At 33.1% G+C, this 17,046-nt stretch overlaps 2 protein-coding genes across 2 annotated transcripts; both read left to right on the plus strand.

Moving 5' to 3' along the window:
- The first annotated feature begins 6,521 nt into the window (after positions 1–6,521).
- On the plus strand, positions 6,522–10,105 carry LOC114425849 (molybdenum cofactor sulfurase-like). Its single transcript, XM_028392811.1, has one exon. It carries the CDS (start codon positions 7,950–7,952, stop codon positions 9,888–9,890), a length of 1,941 nt encoding a protein of 646 aa, XP_028248612.1. The 5' UTR covers positions 6,522–7,949; the 3' UTR covers positions 9,891–10,105.
- A 765-nt stretch (positions 10,106–10,870) lies between these two features.
- On the plus strand, positions 10,871–17,046 carry LOC114366882 (hydroxymethylglutaryl-CoA synthase-like). The gene is made up of 12 exons (XM_028323908.1): positions 10,871–11,590; positions 11,724–11,830; positions 12,642–12,774; positions 13,129–13,272; positions 13,734–13,892; positions 14,601–14,674; positions 14,755–14,830; positions 15,115–15,170; positions 15,595–15,682; positions 15,793–15,933; positions 16,050–16,199; positions 16,659–17,046. The coding sequence occupies exons 1-12, from the start codon at positions 11,516–11,518 to the stop codon at positions 16,827–16,829; spliced, it is 1,374 nt and encodes a 457-aa protein (XP_028179709.1). The 5' UTR covers positions 10,871–11,515; the 3' UTR covers positions 16,830–17,046.

The raw sequence follows: 17,046 nt of genomic DNA on the forward strand, positions 1-17,046 counted from the left end.
ATATGTGATTTACTTTTTTTTCAACATATGATTTTGTCACTAATGAAATTAACAGAGAGACAAAAAGTCACATACTTTTTTTTTAAAAAAAATTAGGAATTAATTTCAACAATTTGAAAATATAAGAACTAAAACTAAGTTTGATCGTAATTACAAGAAACAAAAATACATTTTGCATGTCCCAGTTCAAATCTTATGTGTTAGTATTTGTTCGAAAATAGTACAACTAGTAGTACAATTATTAAATTGCAAGAACTGTGATAAATTTCCTCCTCATTAAATTGTTTGTCCCATTCAATGTCTACATTCAATGTGCCAAGTTTTACACTGTCAATCCAGCTTCATTCTCGGTCATATTTGTGTCATGATGTGAGCCAGCATTCTTGATATATTACAAAATAATATAGATGGTCAATTACTCAATAAGATGGTCTAAAAGACAAGCAATTATGAATGATAATGCAAAAAAAAAAGTTGGCTTGGCGAGCTGTACTGCAAAATGAGCCTAAAGTCCTGGCCACATCAACTTTGCCAACAAAATATTGCAATGACTAATGAATGAGTCATAAAAATCCATAACCGTGGAAAATGTTTGATATCAAAAGGCACAATAGAGAAATAAATGCCCAAAAAAACTTGATAAACTAGGAGACATTTAAAGCAACACACATAAAGCAAAAAAAGTTGAAAGATATGGTAAGAGGCCTATGCCATTTTTTTTAATGCTGAAAATTATGGAGGAGAAACTTCACAGTTCCGGAGTTAGAGGACATGGATAAACTTTCTATTCAAGGGGATGTTTTTAGAGGAAATCAAAATAGAGACTTCCTTGTATGAAAATATTCTCATACACTCTCTTAAGTATTGTGGACCTAACACACTTTCACTAGGCCAAATCCCTTTAGGTTAAGAGGGCCATGCCACTCAACAAATTTGATATGATAAAAGATTAATATATACCCTGATTTAGGTACAGCTTCTTTTCTCCACTTCTCTTCTTTAAAGTACGGAAGAATCTGAAAATGTTGGGAAGGACCAATAAAGCTTTGTGACCCTTGGCCATTAGGAATCAGCAATTTATGAGCATCAAAACTGTACAATCGTCAGCCAAAGTAAAACATCCTTCGGTGAATGGATATCCTTGGCATAACCCCAAGCATATGCCAATGTTTTAGTGGTTTATTCCATCTTCTTTGCTATAAAGACTGCTACACACATAAAACAGAGGCAATTCAAGACACAAGCACCAATTCAAGGTGAAAACTTAAGCAAATCAGCAATAGGGCACCTCTCTCCTGGCAGGAGAAAAAGATCAGCATTTTTGGAGTTACCAAAAGTCAGTGTCAATAACTTGCCAAAGGAGAGTTGCCCTGTGGCTGGTTTAGCTTAATCTCATAGAATGGTGGCTGATTAAGAGGTTATCCAAGGCTAATGGAAATGCATATCTTTGGTTTTAGTCTCTTGCATCTTAATTAGTTTAAGAGAAGTTCTTCTTCTGCTTTTTCTCATTTTTCTTAGAATGTCAGTTTTCCATCAATGTGCTTAAGGATATTTTCAATTCACAACCAAAGCAATAAAATGTAATTGTCTAAAGTTATGAAAAATAACAATTTGATGTAAGTAGCAAAGTAGTTTATTTTTTGGAAACAAAATGCATAGAGGTATGTTTACCTTTACTGTGTTGTACTGCATGCATACTCTTTGCATTGTCTGGTGACTATAGGAGAACCAGAAACCAATCTTTTGGTCTTACCTAATGCAATCATTATCTTTCATTGGAATTTGACATTAAACATAAAAAAGTTTTTAACCTTATTAAATGAATGATATTTTAAAGAGAGCTTCACTAAATAAGATATGAGTAAGTGAGATTTACTTATATTTCAAACCAAAAAATAAGAGATTTTGTTGTTTATAATCAAGATAGGAGGGAATAATTATTTTTCTTATGTTACTTGAATTAATTAAAAAAGTTAGTTGAGTAATTCTTTGTTATTATTTTTATCAGGGTCTTATTGAAAACTAGATGAGTTAGTTATGTAACTCCATTGGAAAGACATAACTATACAGAGAAATGTATTTGGAATTTGGCGGCAAGTGTCTTCTTTTTGTTTTTTTTTTTTTGGAACATTTTTGTGAACAAATGTTTTGGATAAAGGTAGATATTGCAAAGGCAACAAGCATGGCAATGAAGTGAATGAATAATGTTTTTCCAACTTTATTCAGGTCCTTAAAAATGTATAATATTATCACATTAATCCTTGAAAGTAAAATAAAATTTAAAATATATTAATTAATGATGTTAGTTGATCATCAATTAACAACTCATTTGACATGTTATATCAATATTAAATATAATTAGAGGGACTAAAATAAAAATTGAATAATTTAGAAGAACCAAAATGAAAAGTGGGTGCATTTATAAGGAGTAAAACATAAATTAAATATATTTAGGACTGAAACATAAATTAGGGTGATCCACTATGAACAATAATTCAAAGCTCTAACCCTTTTTTTGTTCCAAACCACATTTAGACTCAGCATTCCACCATAAATTAGGTTTCCAAGATGGGTTGATGAGTTGAAGCAAGTGGTGTGTAACATCCCATTAATTTTTTCATAAACTAATTTTAAAAAAAATTATTATTTATAAATAAATATAGTTTTAGAAGATGATAAGATTTTTATAATTAAATAAATAAGAAGAAATAAATTTATTAATTAAAATAGTGGTTTGAGACAAAATAAAAAGGGTATTTTATTTATTATTTGATAGAGAATAAAATAAAGTTTCTTTTTATAAAATAATAAAAATAAATATATATAGTAAATAATAAGTTGTTAGCTATAAATAGATGTGTTAGGCTAGTTTTCAATTGACGATGCCTCATGTTTCTCTCAATCTCGTTTTTTCCTCTTCTCCTCTCAAAACTCTCTCTTTTTCTTGCATACCACCAAACCTGTTTCAGAAAAATAACGATCTTAGACTTATTCACCATTGGATTGTCGTGAAATTTAAGCACAAGGTTCGAAACTCAATTCTGAGCAGTCTCATCGTTGGGAATTACGAAAAGGTGTCAGAACTGAGAGAAATACTCTTCACATTGTAACTTTTCCTTTCCCGCAGAAACCCAGAGCTGTCTCGGTAAAACTATGATCCCGAACTCATTATCCGTTAGATTGTCATGAAATTCAGATTCATTTCCTCACATTTCCACCATTGGGATTTGCAAAATAATGTCTGTGGAGGGAGAAAGATGCATTGCACATAGGACCATGGAATGGAGGCTTCAATTCCTTTTCCTTTTCTCTAACGTTTAGGAACCCTAACAGAGCAACCGGAGGAGAAGATCTAGAGAGCACCAGAAATGCCACAATTGATAATGGAGAACGCTTGAGTGACTACATCAAGGTAAGGGATGAGTTATTCACAATTGGGGATTAGTAAGAACATGTGTAGGGATCCTTAGAGTATCAATTGGAATGAGTTTTGAGGTGTTTTCGTAATTTTTTATTTTATCCTTATAATTATAATTGTGAATTATATATGTTTGATGAACTAGTGATGCCTCAATGAAAAATTGCTGTAAAATTGATGTGTTCTTGTGTTGAGTGTGAACCCTTAAAAAAATTGAACTCTTTTTATTAACGTGAATTATATTCTAAATAATATCATTCAATGACTTATTTTATACAAATTATTATCTTGTTCTAATTTTTTCATGAAGATGATCAACATGTTATGTGTATATATTTATTGTAATACTAAAATAATAAATTAAAGGGAGTTGTAAGGTTAATGCCTAGTGGTAATTTCTTTTGATGTAATATTAAATTAATTGTTTTAAAAACTCTTTTGATTAAAAATAATGTAGCTTGATTTACTATATATATATATATATGTTTTGTGTCATGCAAATATGATTACGGTGTGTTGTGTATATGAGTTATGAGGTGTAATAAATTATTATAATGACATTATAATATTATTATGGAGATTGAGTAGTACAAAGTGAAATGTGTCAATTTGCTAGAAGTAAACATGAGATGATTGATTGTGACATTATGAGATGTTAAATTGTGGGAATGATATTTGGTTGTGAATAAGTGTGTGTGTTTAACACTTATGTGACAATAATTATGTTGTGAGTTGTGAATTATACAATAACCCGACCAGTGTTGATATTGAGAAAAGTGTTGATGCGCAGTTTTAAAGAGAAAGTATAGGTTTCCTATTTAGGAACCAGTGTTAAATTGTAGCGCAATGTGTTAAACGTGTTTGAAACACGAGTTTGTGATCGTGGGTATTGTATAATTCATGAGTAGTGTCTGCATGCAAAAAAAATTATTTTAGGGGTTGGACCTGAATCAGGAGGGAGAGGTCCTGACAAACTCTTCGAAGTGTAGGCTTTAGGGGTTACTCGGTTTGAGTGCTCCTTTAAGTCTGTGCTAATCCCACATAATTGGAGCATTCTCGCAAAATAGCGTGATCCTGACTGGTCTCCCTATAATTTTACTTAGTGAGAGTGACCTGACATACCCATTGTATGGTGTGTCTTGTTATGTACTCCTAAGCGCCCCAAAGTAGTTTTTCACTGACATGATACCACATTGCATATAGGCTTGAGTCTTAGTATAACTGCTGCATATGCTTACTAATTGTTTATTATGAAATTGATGTGTTATTATATCTTGATCGGAGTGTGTGATTCATGTGCAATGTGATTGATGATTGAAAAGTGAATTTTAAATGACAAAGTAGTGGAATTACGTGAGTTATGTTTAAGTAAGTTGTATCTCATTTATATGATATGTATATCTAGCTGTCTTGTTTCTCTATTAGTTAGGAATGTGATAACTTACTCCCTATGTGTTGTTTGTGTTTGGATCCTGTGATGATCTTGAACTTTGTGTTCAGGAGAACAAATGACTAGGTGAATTGTTTTAAGGAACCTTGTGCTAAAGAACGTCGGAACACAATGCTCTGATAGGATGTGACATTGAGGCACAAGTTTTATATTAATTGCATAATGTTAGTCTATTTTATTTTACTTCACTGATTTAACAAAACATTTTTTGTAAATTTTGACGGCCTTGTTTTGAGTCGAATATATTTTTAATAAGTTTTATTTGGTAATAATGAAGTGAATGTGAACTTTTTATTCATGTGAATTTGTTTACCAATATTTTTATATGTTTTATTTATTTATATATATGTTGGGGCAGAGGGTGTCACATGATAGATTTGGATGCATGTTGGTTTTGATAGCATGTTTTGGTTTAACTAGTTCTGGTGTGGTTTTGTTATGGCTCGCTATGTGTGTGCTTAAGAGGTTGCAAAAGTGTGTGCTTTTAAAAGTGTTGTGCTGAGAAAGTGAAGTCACATTGAGTGTTTTAGTGCGTATTTTTTGTAGAGCCATCATGAACAAGAGTTCTGAAAGAGTGGTGTTGTATGTTCTTTGGCTTGAGCAATGTGTGAAAGAAAAAAAAAAAAAAAAAAAAGAGAGAAATCGTGTGAATTGCGTAGATGACCATTGGGAGTAAAAAAATGCTTGATCTACTTTATTTATGTTTTGGTCTCTATAAATACACTTAATTTTTTTTTATCTCTCTAAATTATCCAAATTTTGTTTTAGTTCTTTCAATATATTTCTTGATGATGTGATATGTGTGTTAATGTGATATGTCAAATGGATTATTGATGTGCTATAAGTGTTGACTTAACAAGTCAAATGGATTACTAATGGTTTAATGTAATATCAAAGACAAAAAATATATATTTCAAGGATCAAATATTGGGCAATAAGTTTTTTGGAAAAAATAAATAAAATACAACTATATTTTAAAAATCAATGACATAAAGATAACTTTTTATATATACATATAATGAAATTTGTTCACTTTATCATATTGTCCATTTCATTAATATGATGTCACAATAAGGTGACTTTTTATTAAATATTTGTGTAAATTCTTTTACAATAATAATAATATTATTATTATTATTATGTATAAATTAAACTCTTTTTCATAGCATAAAATATAATAACAAATAGTTTTATGTTAGTAAATAATAGAGTAAGAATGTTTAAATTTTATAGTTAAATATTTTTTTAATTAGTGTTTTTTATACAAATTCTTTTTTTGACTCTTTTTTTCCTCTCCTTTTTTAAGTATGTAAAGAGAAATTTTTTCACTTCTTTTTTCTTTAAATAATTTTTTATATATCTATACAAAACAAACAACACATAAACCAGAGGATTCATGCGCAACTGGTTATGTATGCTCTTTTTGGTCTGTCCCACCACATCCAATTACTCTTTGTTGAATAGCATGCAATTTTGCTTGTTTTCGATTAATAATTGCATATAATTTAAGGTCAGTCAACTTCACTTTGGTTTGCTTTTGAATAAGGGCCCTTCCTCGTCATAAACATGCCTGAGATTATATTTGTCTTATTGAGCCATTATCCTTCCCCATCTCATATATCATCGTTCACAATGCTATACATTAATCATTCAATAATGCAAGCTCTATCCAAACAAATTAATAATTACTAGTTTTTCTTTCAATTATTCCAGCTTAATCTAATTTAAGTCCTAAGTTAAATACTGGAAGAAAACTTTTTTATCGCCCTTATTCTTTTTAAGTTTTTTTTATTTATGAAATGGGCAGGATTAGAAAGGCATCAAAATAGGGGATGGGCATCGAAACTATGCTGGCACCACCAACCCTGATGATCCTATACCCAACAAACCTGCGAATGTATAAATATAACAACAAAACAGTACAATACGATGAGAGGTTATCCTATCGGCACAAGCATTTTCCTCATGGTTGAGCATGATTAGTTCCCTAAATGAAACTTGTAGTCTATGAAAAAAATTATTTTCAACTTCAACAGAAGATGAAAAAAAAACAATTTATTCAATAGGACAATATACCATTTCTCTTTCTCTGAAATTGAATTTCTTAGATAATGCCAACTTAAATAATGACCACTTTTTGCGTCCACTCCACTTAACACTCTCAAATCATGATCAGGTCTGATTCTTCAACACCACCAATTATCTTTCTCCGATTAGTTCTTATCAGGAAATCAAAAGCTATAGTTAAGAATCCCTTTTTCTAGTACCTGCCTTAGTAACTCATATGTCTTTGATAACTAAAACATTCATTACCTAAGTTCCAATATTACTCGCTGAAAAAGAGGTCCTATTTGAATTTTTAAGCTACAAAATACAATAATTTAGTAGGTCAGATTAGAGTGCAATTTTGAGTTTTGGACTCTGATTATATATGTATGACCGTCATTAGTCATATTAAATATCTTTCTTCCTCCACACACAAATCTCTTATCATTGCCTATGTCAAATTCATGACATTATATAATCAGGGATGGCCACCTGTAATAATTTAATAAAATGGACATATCATACTAACCAAAAGAACAAAAACAACTTGAATATTGGAAGGGGAAGGGGCAACCCACCAAAGTAAAACTTAGCATACACTTATTACGTGAAACAAGAAATATACAATTATTTAAATAACCCTTGTAAGGAAAATTTCAAATCATATAGTATACATTACAATCATTAGACCAAATTAAACGGTTCAGATTGATTGGCCAGTAAGTCTTAACAGGTCAACTGGGCTATGCAAGACCAAGTCTAAATTGCATTACAATGACCCTTTCGATAGTTTCAACTTTCATCATACATTGCCGTATCAGCCAGCTAAATCAAAACACAAAAATATATTATAAACAAAACTTGAGAGAGATTCCGTTGTCATCTTTATGTGCTTTTCTTATATGCCGAATGGCACAAAGCATCATCAACCAATCCAATAGGCAATAGCTGTAGAAAATAGAAATGTCAAATTAATATACATATATACCAAACTAGTCTTAGAGTGCAACAAACAAGGAGGAGGAAGAAAAAAAAATGCAGACCCTTAATGAGGTCTCACAAACATGCCCTCAATGTTGTTGTTGCAGCTGCACAACCCCATTTTTCAACTCACCAACATCACAACAACACAACACAGCACCAAAAATCAGAAACAGTTCTGCCGAGTGGCGCCACAGCTTCGCGGTCACAACAACATCCTCTATATTCCCAAACACTCAATTCACAAACCATGAGTCTCTTCCATCGCTTCATGAATCATTCAATGAGTTCACCAAAGCGTACACTCAGTATTCTGAGACTGAACAAGTTGACCATGTTAGAGCCAAGGACTATTCCCACCTCTCACTCTCCAACCAAACTTGCCTTGATTACATTGGCATTGGCCTCTTCTCTTACTCTCAACTTCAACACCATGAAACATCAAAAGGCCAAGTACCCTCATCTTCAATTCCTCAAACACCACCTAATTACTCAGATATTCCATTCTTTAGCTTGTCTTGCAAGACTGGGAGCCTAAAGACTTTGTTGCTTCATGGAGGGCAAGACACAGAATTTGAGGCTGCAATGAGGAAGAGAATCATGAGTTTCCTTAACGTATCTGAAAATGATTACTTCATGGTTTTCACAGCAAACAGAACCTCAGCTTTCAAACTTGTGGCAGATTCATACCAATTCCAAACTAGTAGGAGGCTTTTGACAGTTTATGACTACGAGAGCGAGGCGGTGGAAGTGATGATTAGCTCCTCAGAGAAGAGAGGAGCCAGGGCCATGTCAGCTGAGTTCTCATGGCCAAGGCTGAGGATCCAGACAACAAAGCTGAGGAAGATGATTGAGAGTAAGAGAAAGAAGAAAAAGAAGAGAAAGGGTCTATTTGTTTTGCCACTTAGTTCAAGAGTGACAGGAGCAAAATATCCTTATCTTTGGATGAGCATAGCACAGGAGATTGGATGGCATGTGTTGGTTGATGCATGTGCATTGGGGCCAAAAGACATGGACTGTTTTGGCCTCTCTCTCTTTCAACCAGACTTTCTTATTTGCTCTTTCTACAAGGTCTTCGGGGAAAACCCTTCTGGATTTGGATGCCTTTTCATCAAGAAATCTGCTATTTCCAGCTTGGAATCTTACCCTTCTGCAGGAATTGTCAACCTTGTACCAGAAAAGCAGCCTCATCAATTATCAGATGATTCTTCTGGCACTGACTTGGAACTTAAAAACAAACCATCACCAGCATGCCTACATGAAGAGAAACTATTTCCTTTATCATATTTCTCAGGTCCAATGCAAACTAAACAATCAGAAATAGTTGAAGAAGGAGAACCACCTGACTCAAAATTAAAAGCTCCTCAATGTTCTGAAATTGAGGAGGTACAACAAGAGGCAGTTCAGAACCTTAAGAAAAGTAGTAAAGTCGAAGAAACTGACATTCAATGTAGGTGCTTAGACCAAGTGGATTCTTTAGGATTGATTCTCATCACTAACCGGTCAAGGTACCTTATAAACTGGCTTGTAAACTCAATGCGGAAGCTTAAGCATCCCAACACACAAGGGGTTCATTTGGTCAAGATTTATGGTCCAAAAGTGAAATTTGATAGAGGGCCTGCTTTGGCATTCAATATATATGATTGGAAAGGTGAAAGGGTCGAGCCTGCTCTTGTTCAGAAACTTGCTGATAGAAGCAACATATCTATCAGCTATGCATTCCTGCATCATATTTGGTTTGCTGATAAGTATGCAGAAGAGAAGGGAAAAGTCCTACAAACCAAAGTGGTTGGAGGCCAAGAAGGAGTGATGACAACAACCAACAAGAAAGATAGTGTTGGAATCAGTGTGGTTACTGCTGCATTAGGCTTCCTAGCTAATTTTGAAGATGTCTATAAGCTTTGGGCTTTTGTTGCTAGGTTCCTTGATGCTGACTTTGTGGAGAAGGAGAGGTGGAGATATATTGCTATCAATCAGAAAATAGTTGAAGTTTAGTTTATTCCAATTTAGTTTCATTTATTCTTATGGATTGTAGTAGGTCTTGGAAGAATCCATTAAGTGTGACTTCTGCTGAAAATTTCATGTGAATGCAAATATGATTCTCCAAGGAAACAAGGATTACTTACCCTATTCATTCATTTGTATGAAGGATTCAGAAATTATGTGGATAATTCATTATGTCAAATTAATATACTTTGTTTCGTGCACTATTTTTTTTTTATAATTTTTATCAATAAATGTTAGTTTTACAAAGAGAAAAGATCAAATCCGTGATTTTTTTTTTTTCCTTAACCATCCAACTTACCTTATATCTCCTTCTCCTATATTGTAATGTTTAAGCTTATGAATTCTGGTATGTCCATAACTCCATAGCTGACATTAAAGGGTAATAAAGTTACAACAAGAAAATTGACTACAAAATCAAATTAAAGGACAAAAAATGTCCGCTTACTCCTTTAAAGACTCTTTTCAGCAGCAAAAAATTAAGATAAAATGTGTTTCTCATCCCTCAAATTTTGATCATAATTGGTTGTAATTTCTATATTTTAAAAATGGTGATTTTGATTATCGTATTTTTTTATAATTGATAAATTTCATCCTTTTTATAGAACATAAGATATTAGGGTGAGAGAAAAAAATAACTAATTATAAACAATAAAATGATCAAAATTATCGTCATTTTTTAAAGTATAGGAATTAAAATTAATTTTGATCATATACCAAAAAAATTAATTTTGACCAAAAATTAAGAGAGTTAAAATTCATTTTACCAAATTGAAAAAATACATTTTACCCAAAAAAAAATAAAAATTAGCATTCACATTTTTGTTTATGAGAAAATTACGATCACCTCCCTCAATTATTATAGTAGTTCGTTGCCTATAAAAAGGAAATTCTTAAATGCACTTTTTTTTTGTACAGAGGAGGACAAAGCCCAAACTACACACTGATGCTAGGGGTTAAAGGTTCATCTCTATAGTATCCTTCAAAAGCAAAAAATGACATCCAATTGGAGGGACAATTACTTAATGCACCTCCAAGTTTTATAATATCCCCTTCTTATCCTTCCCCAAACCTCCATGACCACTGCATCTCACCTCCAGTCCTCCACTCAACACCATCTTCACACTGCACCAAATTCACCACAGTGCCGCCATCCAACCACCCATCACCTTCACACACATCATTGTGACCTACGAACCGTTACCCCACATCATCCTCAAATGTATTATGGATTGAATAATTCATAATATATTTGTAATACATTTTTAGTATGGATTACTCAATCTGACAGTCTTATAAAATGATTTTTATTTTAATTAAGCTTACAGAATTCAAATGGGCTAAAATCTGTTTATTAACTTATGTAATTATTATGTTATATTATTTTAAAAATATTTTTTTATAACATCTTCAAACAGACACCCATTAAAATTTCCGCCAAAAAAGGAGTGTTAGTTGGGAAGACACACACACAACACAACTCTTCCTAAATCTAACACACACACTTGCACTTTGCATTCCAAATTCCACAACTTTCACTTTCTACAACACTACTTTCCCACACTTTCTCTGCATCCAAACAGGGCCCAAAAGAAAGAGAGGGAAAATTCTCTTCCATGGCCTCTTTACGCCCTGCCAATGTGGGAATCCTTGCCATGGACATCTACTTCCCTCCCACCTGCGTCACCCAGGTCTCAATTTGTGTTTTTTTCTCATAAAGCTCTGACTTTTATACTTTCTTTTTGTTATGTTTTGTTTTGTAAAGCTGTGATTTTTATTCTTTGTTTGGTTATGTTGTGTGTTTTGTTTTGATGGGTTCTGCAGGAAGCTTTGGAGGGTCATGATGGGGTGAGCAAAGGGAAATACACTATTGGGCTTGGACAGGATTGCATGGCCTTCTGCTCTGAGGTTGAAGATGTTATCTCAATGAGGTTGATTACAATTTTGCATGACCAATAAGCATTTCCTGACTATTGTTTTGTTTTTATTTAGTAGTTTGCTAATTGGTACCTTTGGTTTGGAATGTGTGTAGTTTTGATCTCCCAAGTTTTTTTTTTAACTAATTAAGGTGGTCTATTTATATAATTAAGCAAATTATTCCTATGTTGATTTTCTTCCACTTAAAACTATCAAATTATTATTTTTAGCCAAATTTTAGAGGATTTACAATGTTTGGAATATGAAGTAATTTCCAAAGTTTAGAAGCAAATGATTTAGTGGAAATTTGAAGGATTATAGAGTTTAAAAGGGGGAAATTTGAGTTTCTTTATCTTTTTTTTAAAAAAAAAATGGGTGGAATTTGATATTTTTTAGTTGGTGAGTTTTGAGCAAAAGAAGGTTTACAACATTGGTTCACAAAAAATTTTGAGTAGGTAATTTGAAGGGGGGGGGGGGGGGGGGGTAGGTAGGAGAAAATGGACAGAGGGACCAGATTTGCTCAATTTTAAAAATAGGTGAATCACATGTGGATTATAAAGAGTAGAGAGTGTTCAAAAGAGTGCTATTAGTATTCCTTAAATAGAAAATGTAGTTTCTCTGTTCTTGAGATAGTGTTTCCTAGGAGATTTTTCTGGTAATTCTAATGTGTCTGTTTTTGGGGTAGGGGATACTTAAGTCATGCTTTTGTACTTGATTGGTGAAGCTAGTCAGTGTTTTGGTCCTTTTGGGCTTGTATAATACTATAATACTCATCTTTCCTGCACTTATTTTATAATATTTTGCTTTTAAACTTTGAATTTACAGCTTGACGGTAGTTACTTCACTTCTCGAAAAATTTAATGTTGATCCTAAGCAAATTGGACGTTTGGAGGTTGGGAGTGAAACTGTTATTGACAAAAGCAAATCAATTAAGACCTTCCTGATGCAAGTTTTTGAGGTAAATTATTCTCTGTTTAGGTGTTGAGTGTTGACCCTCACCTTATAAGATTATTAGACTCTATAGATTTTACAGTCATAATATCTTCCCGTATCTTGACACCTCTACTGGGATAATCTGGATTCTGGAGTGTGACTGGATATAATCCCTTATTTTGTGTCCATACATATTTGATGCTACCAAAGGAACACAAAATGACAAATGAGATGGTTTTTTGATATTGGACTATTAAATTGCTATCTAATTTATTTATTTTTGAAGATGAGTCAAAATTAGAAAGGAATAAAAGGAAAGAAATCTGCATTCGTGTTTATGTGATATCTGCATCTTTATATTAACTCATGCAACAATCAGGCAAGTGGTAATATTGACATTGAAGGTGTTGATTCAACTAATGCATGCTATGGAGGAACAGCTGCTTTGTTCAATTGTGTGAATTGGGTGGAGAGTAGCTCATGGGATGGACGTTATGGACTTGTTGTATGTACAGACACTGCGGTACGTTTGCTACAGATTTACCACTTAATGCATAAAAAAATTTCAATTCTTATATTTTTATCCATTTTTTGTCTTATTAGTGACACGATTGTATGTATGTCTTAGAACATCTGACCAACTCTAGAATAATATAATTTTCTCAAGTTATGAACTATGAAGGGTAGAAATCCACTTTCATGAAACAACAAAGTATGAACTGCAGAAGCTATGCTGAGCTATCTAATTCTAATGTGCAAGTTTATAATTGAATTTCATACATAGTTAGTTTACCAAGATATTACTTTAACAAGAAAGCATGGAGCATGTTTTATTTTGAATGTCTACGTGTCTCATCATTTGTTCTACACTTGACTACTATTATACTTATGTTCCTTTCTCTTCAAATGTTGAAACCAATTGCAGAATGCAGATTATATAGTGTCAAACAATTTTCATAGCTATGAGCCTATGACTTGTTTCAGGTATATGCTGAAGGACCTGCTCGTCCCACTGGAGGAGCAGCTGCAATTGCCATGCTTGTAGGGCCAGATGCTCCTATTGCTTTTGAAAGCAAACTCAGAGGCAGTCACATGTCTCATGCATATGATTTTTACAAGCCAAATCTTGCTAGTGAATATCCAGTAATGCTTTGTCACCTCATTATTAATTTTAATTGCATCATAACTGTACTACGAAGTGTAGTCTTAGTTTATGTGATTGAAGTTCTTTTGTTCTTACAATAAGACAAACTTATCTATGATGAAGATATTTCCAAATTTCAGTATTACCTTTTTTACCCCTTATTTCGTGTTCTATTGCTTATTTGAAATATTGACAAACATAATCAAGGAGGATTGTAATTGAAAAAGGATGTACTAAGAAGTTGTTTTTTTTAAAAAAAAAAACTTTATGAACAAAAAAATGTCTATTGCTTGTCTTACTTTTACAGTTTTACAGTGGAAGTCTTGTACACTAGCCCACTCTTTATATTGGTTAGCAGAATCCTTTTTCCCACCCACTTGTCCCCAATGCTGTACCAAATTATAAAATTCATATGCACAACCATCAATTTTTACAGAGCAGCTAAAGCTAATAAACACTGATTTAGTTTTTTTTTTTAAATGGTTATAAAGATTGCCCACTTTGATTAAATTTTGTTCAAGTAATATATCTCAGTTTGCAAACATAAATATTTAAACATGCTTGGGTTTTAATCTCTGCTTTACACCAATTCTTACTATTATGCTTTAGTGCTTGTTGATGCCTTCTGTCAATCCACTAATAGTTCAGCACACATTAGTTTAGACAGATCTTCTCTTTAATTTTAATTGGTCATTTTCCTGCTATAGGTTGTTGATGGAAAACTCTCACAGACCTGTTATCTCATGGCACTTGATTCCTGTTATCAGCTTTACTGTAAGAAGTAAGCATAGACTGAACCAAAATGGCCATTTTGAATTTCTTTTTGCTTCACATTCTCATTAAATGTTCTTCCATATACAGATTTGAAAAATTGGAGGGGAGACCTTTTTCAATGTCAGATTCTGATTATTTTGTGTTTCATTCTCCATACAACAAGGTAATTGTCATGCAGGAATTTTCATGGAGGGCGAGCCGTGGTGCAGCGGTAAAGTTGTGCCTTGGTGACCTGTTGGTCATGGGTTCGAATCCGGAAACAGCCTCTTGCATATGCAAGGGTAAGGCTGCGTACAATATCCCTCCCCCATACCTTCGCATAGCGAAGAGCCTCTAGGCAATGGGGTACGCTAAAAAAATTTGGAATGAAAATGAAAAGGCAGAGAAGTATGTCATAACGCGACCTACAAGGACTCTCTACATAATTGCTTTCTTGATATATTGCAGCTTGTGCAGAAAAGTTTTGGCCGACTATACTTCAATGACTTCTTGAGAAATCCCAGGTTTGTGTATCTTCTGCTTTATCCATATGCTTTAATCAATGCATTTTCAATTCAAGGGGCCAAGCTATAGAATGCCATTGACCCTTTTACTGGATAACTATTAGTTTACCTTTTGGATATTTGTTGTTTGTAATAAGCCAGTCGGAGCAGTGCACTTGAGATTTCAATTGCATATACTTGTTAGCTCTTTTTCACAAAACCCACTAGTGCTTACTAGAAAAAGAGAAAAGATAGTTGAACCAAGGAGTTGCCTTTTGCCAACGCAACATTTAGATTAGATGATATTCTGTAAATTGTTTTTGGATTAAGCACTAACAACTCCCAGGAAACTGGGGTATATGAACCAGAAAAGTCGCTTCCATTTCTAAATTAATGTATTTGAATCCTAATTTTTATGTTCTCTGAATTTGTTATTCTGTGCCAGTTTTGTTGATGAAGTTGCCAGGGACACCCTTGCACCATATGCATCCTTATCTGGTGATGACAGTTATCAAAGTCGTGATCTTGAAAAGGTAGCTACTCTTGTCATGTTTGATTTGTGTTTTATTGACTAAAATTATTGCTAGAATTGAAATTGAACTTTCAAATGGTCTGTGCCTTTGTGGTCATTGTCATCCTATAGGCAAACCAGCAAGCTGCAAAACATCTATATGATGCAAAGGTGCAGCCCAGCACACTAATCCCAAAGCAAGTTGGTAACATGTACACTGCATCTCTTTATGCAGCATTTGCTTCTCTTCTTCACAATAAGAACAGTTCATTGGTAAGGTTTCCCTCACTTATATTCTTTGTTTATTTTCCCTTTATGCATGACTGCATCTTTCATATGGACAATGGCTGATTCTAAATTTCTCATCAGAATTGTCTTTCAATGTGCAGGTAGGTAAACGGGTAGTTATGTTTTCATATGGAAGTGGTTTAACAGCTACAATGTTCTCCTTCCACCTTCAAGAGGGTCAACATCCTTTTAACTTGTCAAACATTGTAACAGTGATGAATGTTTCAGACAAGTTGAAGCAGAGAGTTGAGGTATGTAGTCTTTAACCACTTATAAGATAAATTGGCTTCATCATCTAAGAAACTACGCATATAGGGTGACCTTTTCAATGCACCTTATGAAGTTAAGGTGCATGGATGCAACTTTTATCTAACTGTTGATGAGTGTGACACACTTAAATCAACCCAAACAAGACTAGTATTGTTGTACTTGAGACCTTGTACATCTCAATACCAAAATTTGACATTGGAACCGATGCATTTAGGTCTTTCAATTATACAAAAAAATTTACCTCCTTTGTTGTATCACCTTTAACAAAAGAATTTAATTAGAATGCATGTACAAGTCTTTTATATTATCATTTAATTTTGTATTGCTATGTATTGTAAAATTGTTGGTTTTTGTAATAGATACTTTACAAGTCTTCTAAGATAAATTCTAATTAGTTGACAGTGTATTTTGCTTTTAACTAAATAAACTCGAGTTTGCAGATTCCTCCTGAAAAGTTTGTTGAAACATTGAAGATCATGGAACACCGATATGGGGGGAAGGACTTTGTGACAAGCAAGGACTGTAGCTACTTACCTCCAGGCACCTTCTATCTCACCAATGTTGATTCCATGTACAGAAGATTTTATGCCAAGAAGGAGGTTATTGGTTAGTTGATGATTGCTGATATATTCAAATTTAGAGTTAAAATGTATTTTGTTATGGTTCACCTGTATTTGATTCCATAAGTTTGTTTATCAAATTGTTTATAAGATGTATCATTTTTTTGTGATGATCAGGTTGTATCCAAAATAAGAATAAGTTTATGTGCGAATTGGCAATTGTTTTTAAATGCACTAATAATGCAAATGTATTAGTAGTTTCTTCTTA

This window comes from Glycine soja, chromosome 9 (assembly GCF_004193775.1).
Source record: "Glycine soja cultivar W05 chromosome 9, ASM419377v2, whole genome shotgun sequence".
NCBI lineage: Eukaryota > Viridiplantae > Streptophyta > Magnoliopsida > Fabales > Fabaceae > Glycine > Glycine soja.

Excerpts from the sequence above, each read along its gene's own strand:
- LOC114425849 (XM_028392811.1), top strand. The coding sequence starts at position 7,950 with ATGCAGACCCTTAATGAGGTCTCACAAACATGCCCTCAATGTTGTTGT.
- LOC114366882 (XM_028323908.1), top strand. The coding sequence starts at position 11,516 with ATGGCCTCTTTACGCCCTGCCAATGTGGGAATCCTTGCCATGGACATC. Across the intron at positions 14,675-14,754 it reads TATCAGCTTTACTGTAAGAA|ATTTGAAAAATTGGAGGGGA; the intron begins GTAAGCATAGAC and ends TTCCATATACAG. Across the intron at positions 15,683-15,792 it reads AAAGTCGTGATCTTGAAAAG|GCAAACCAGCAAGCTGCAAA; the intron begins GTAGCTACTCTT and ends GTCATCCTATAG.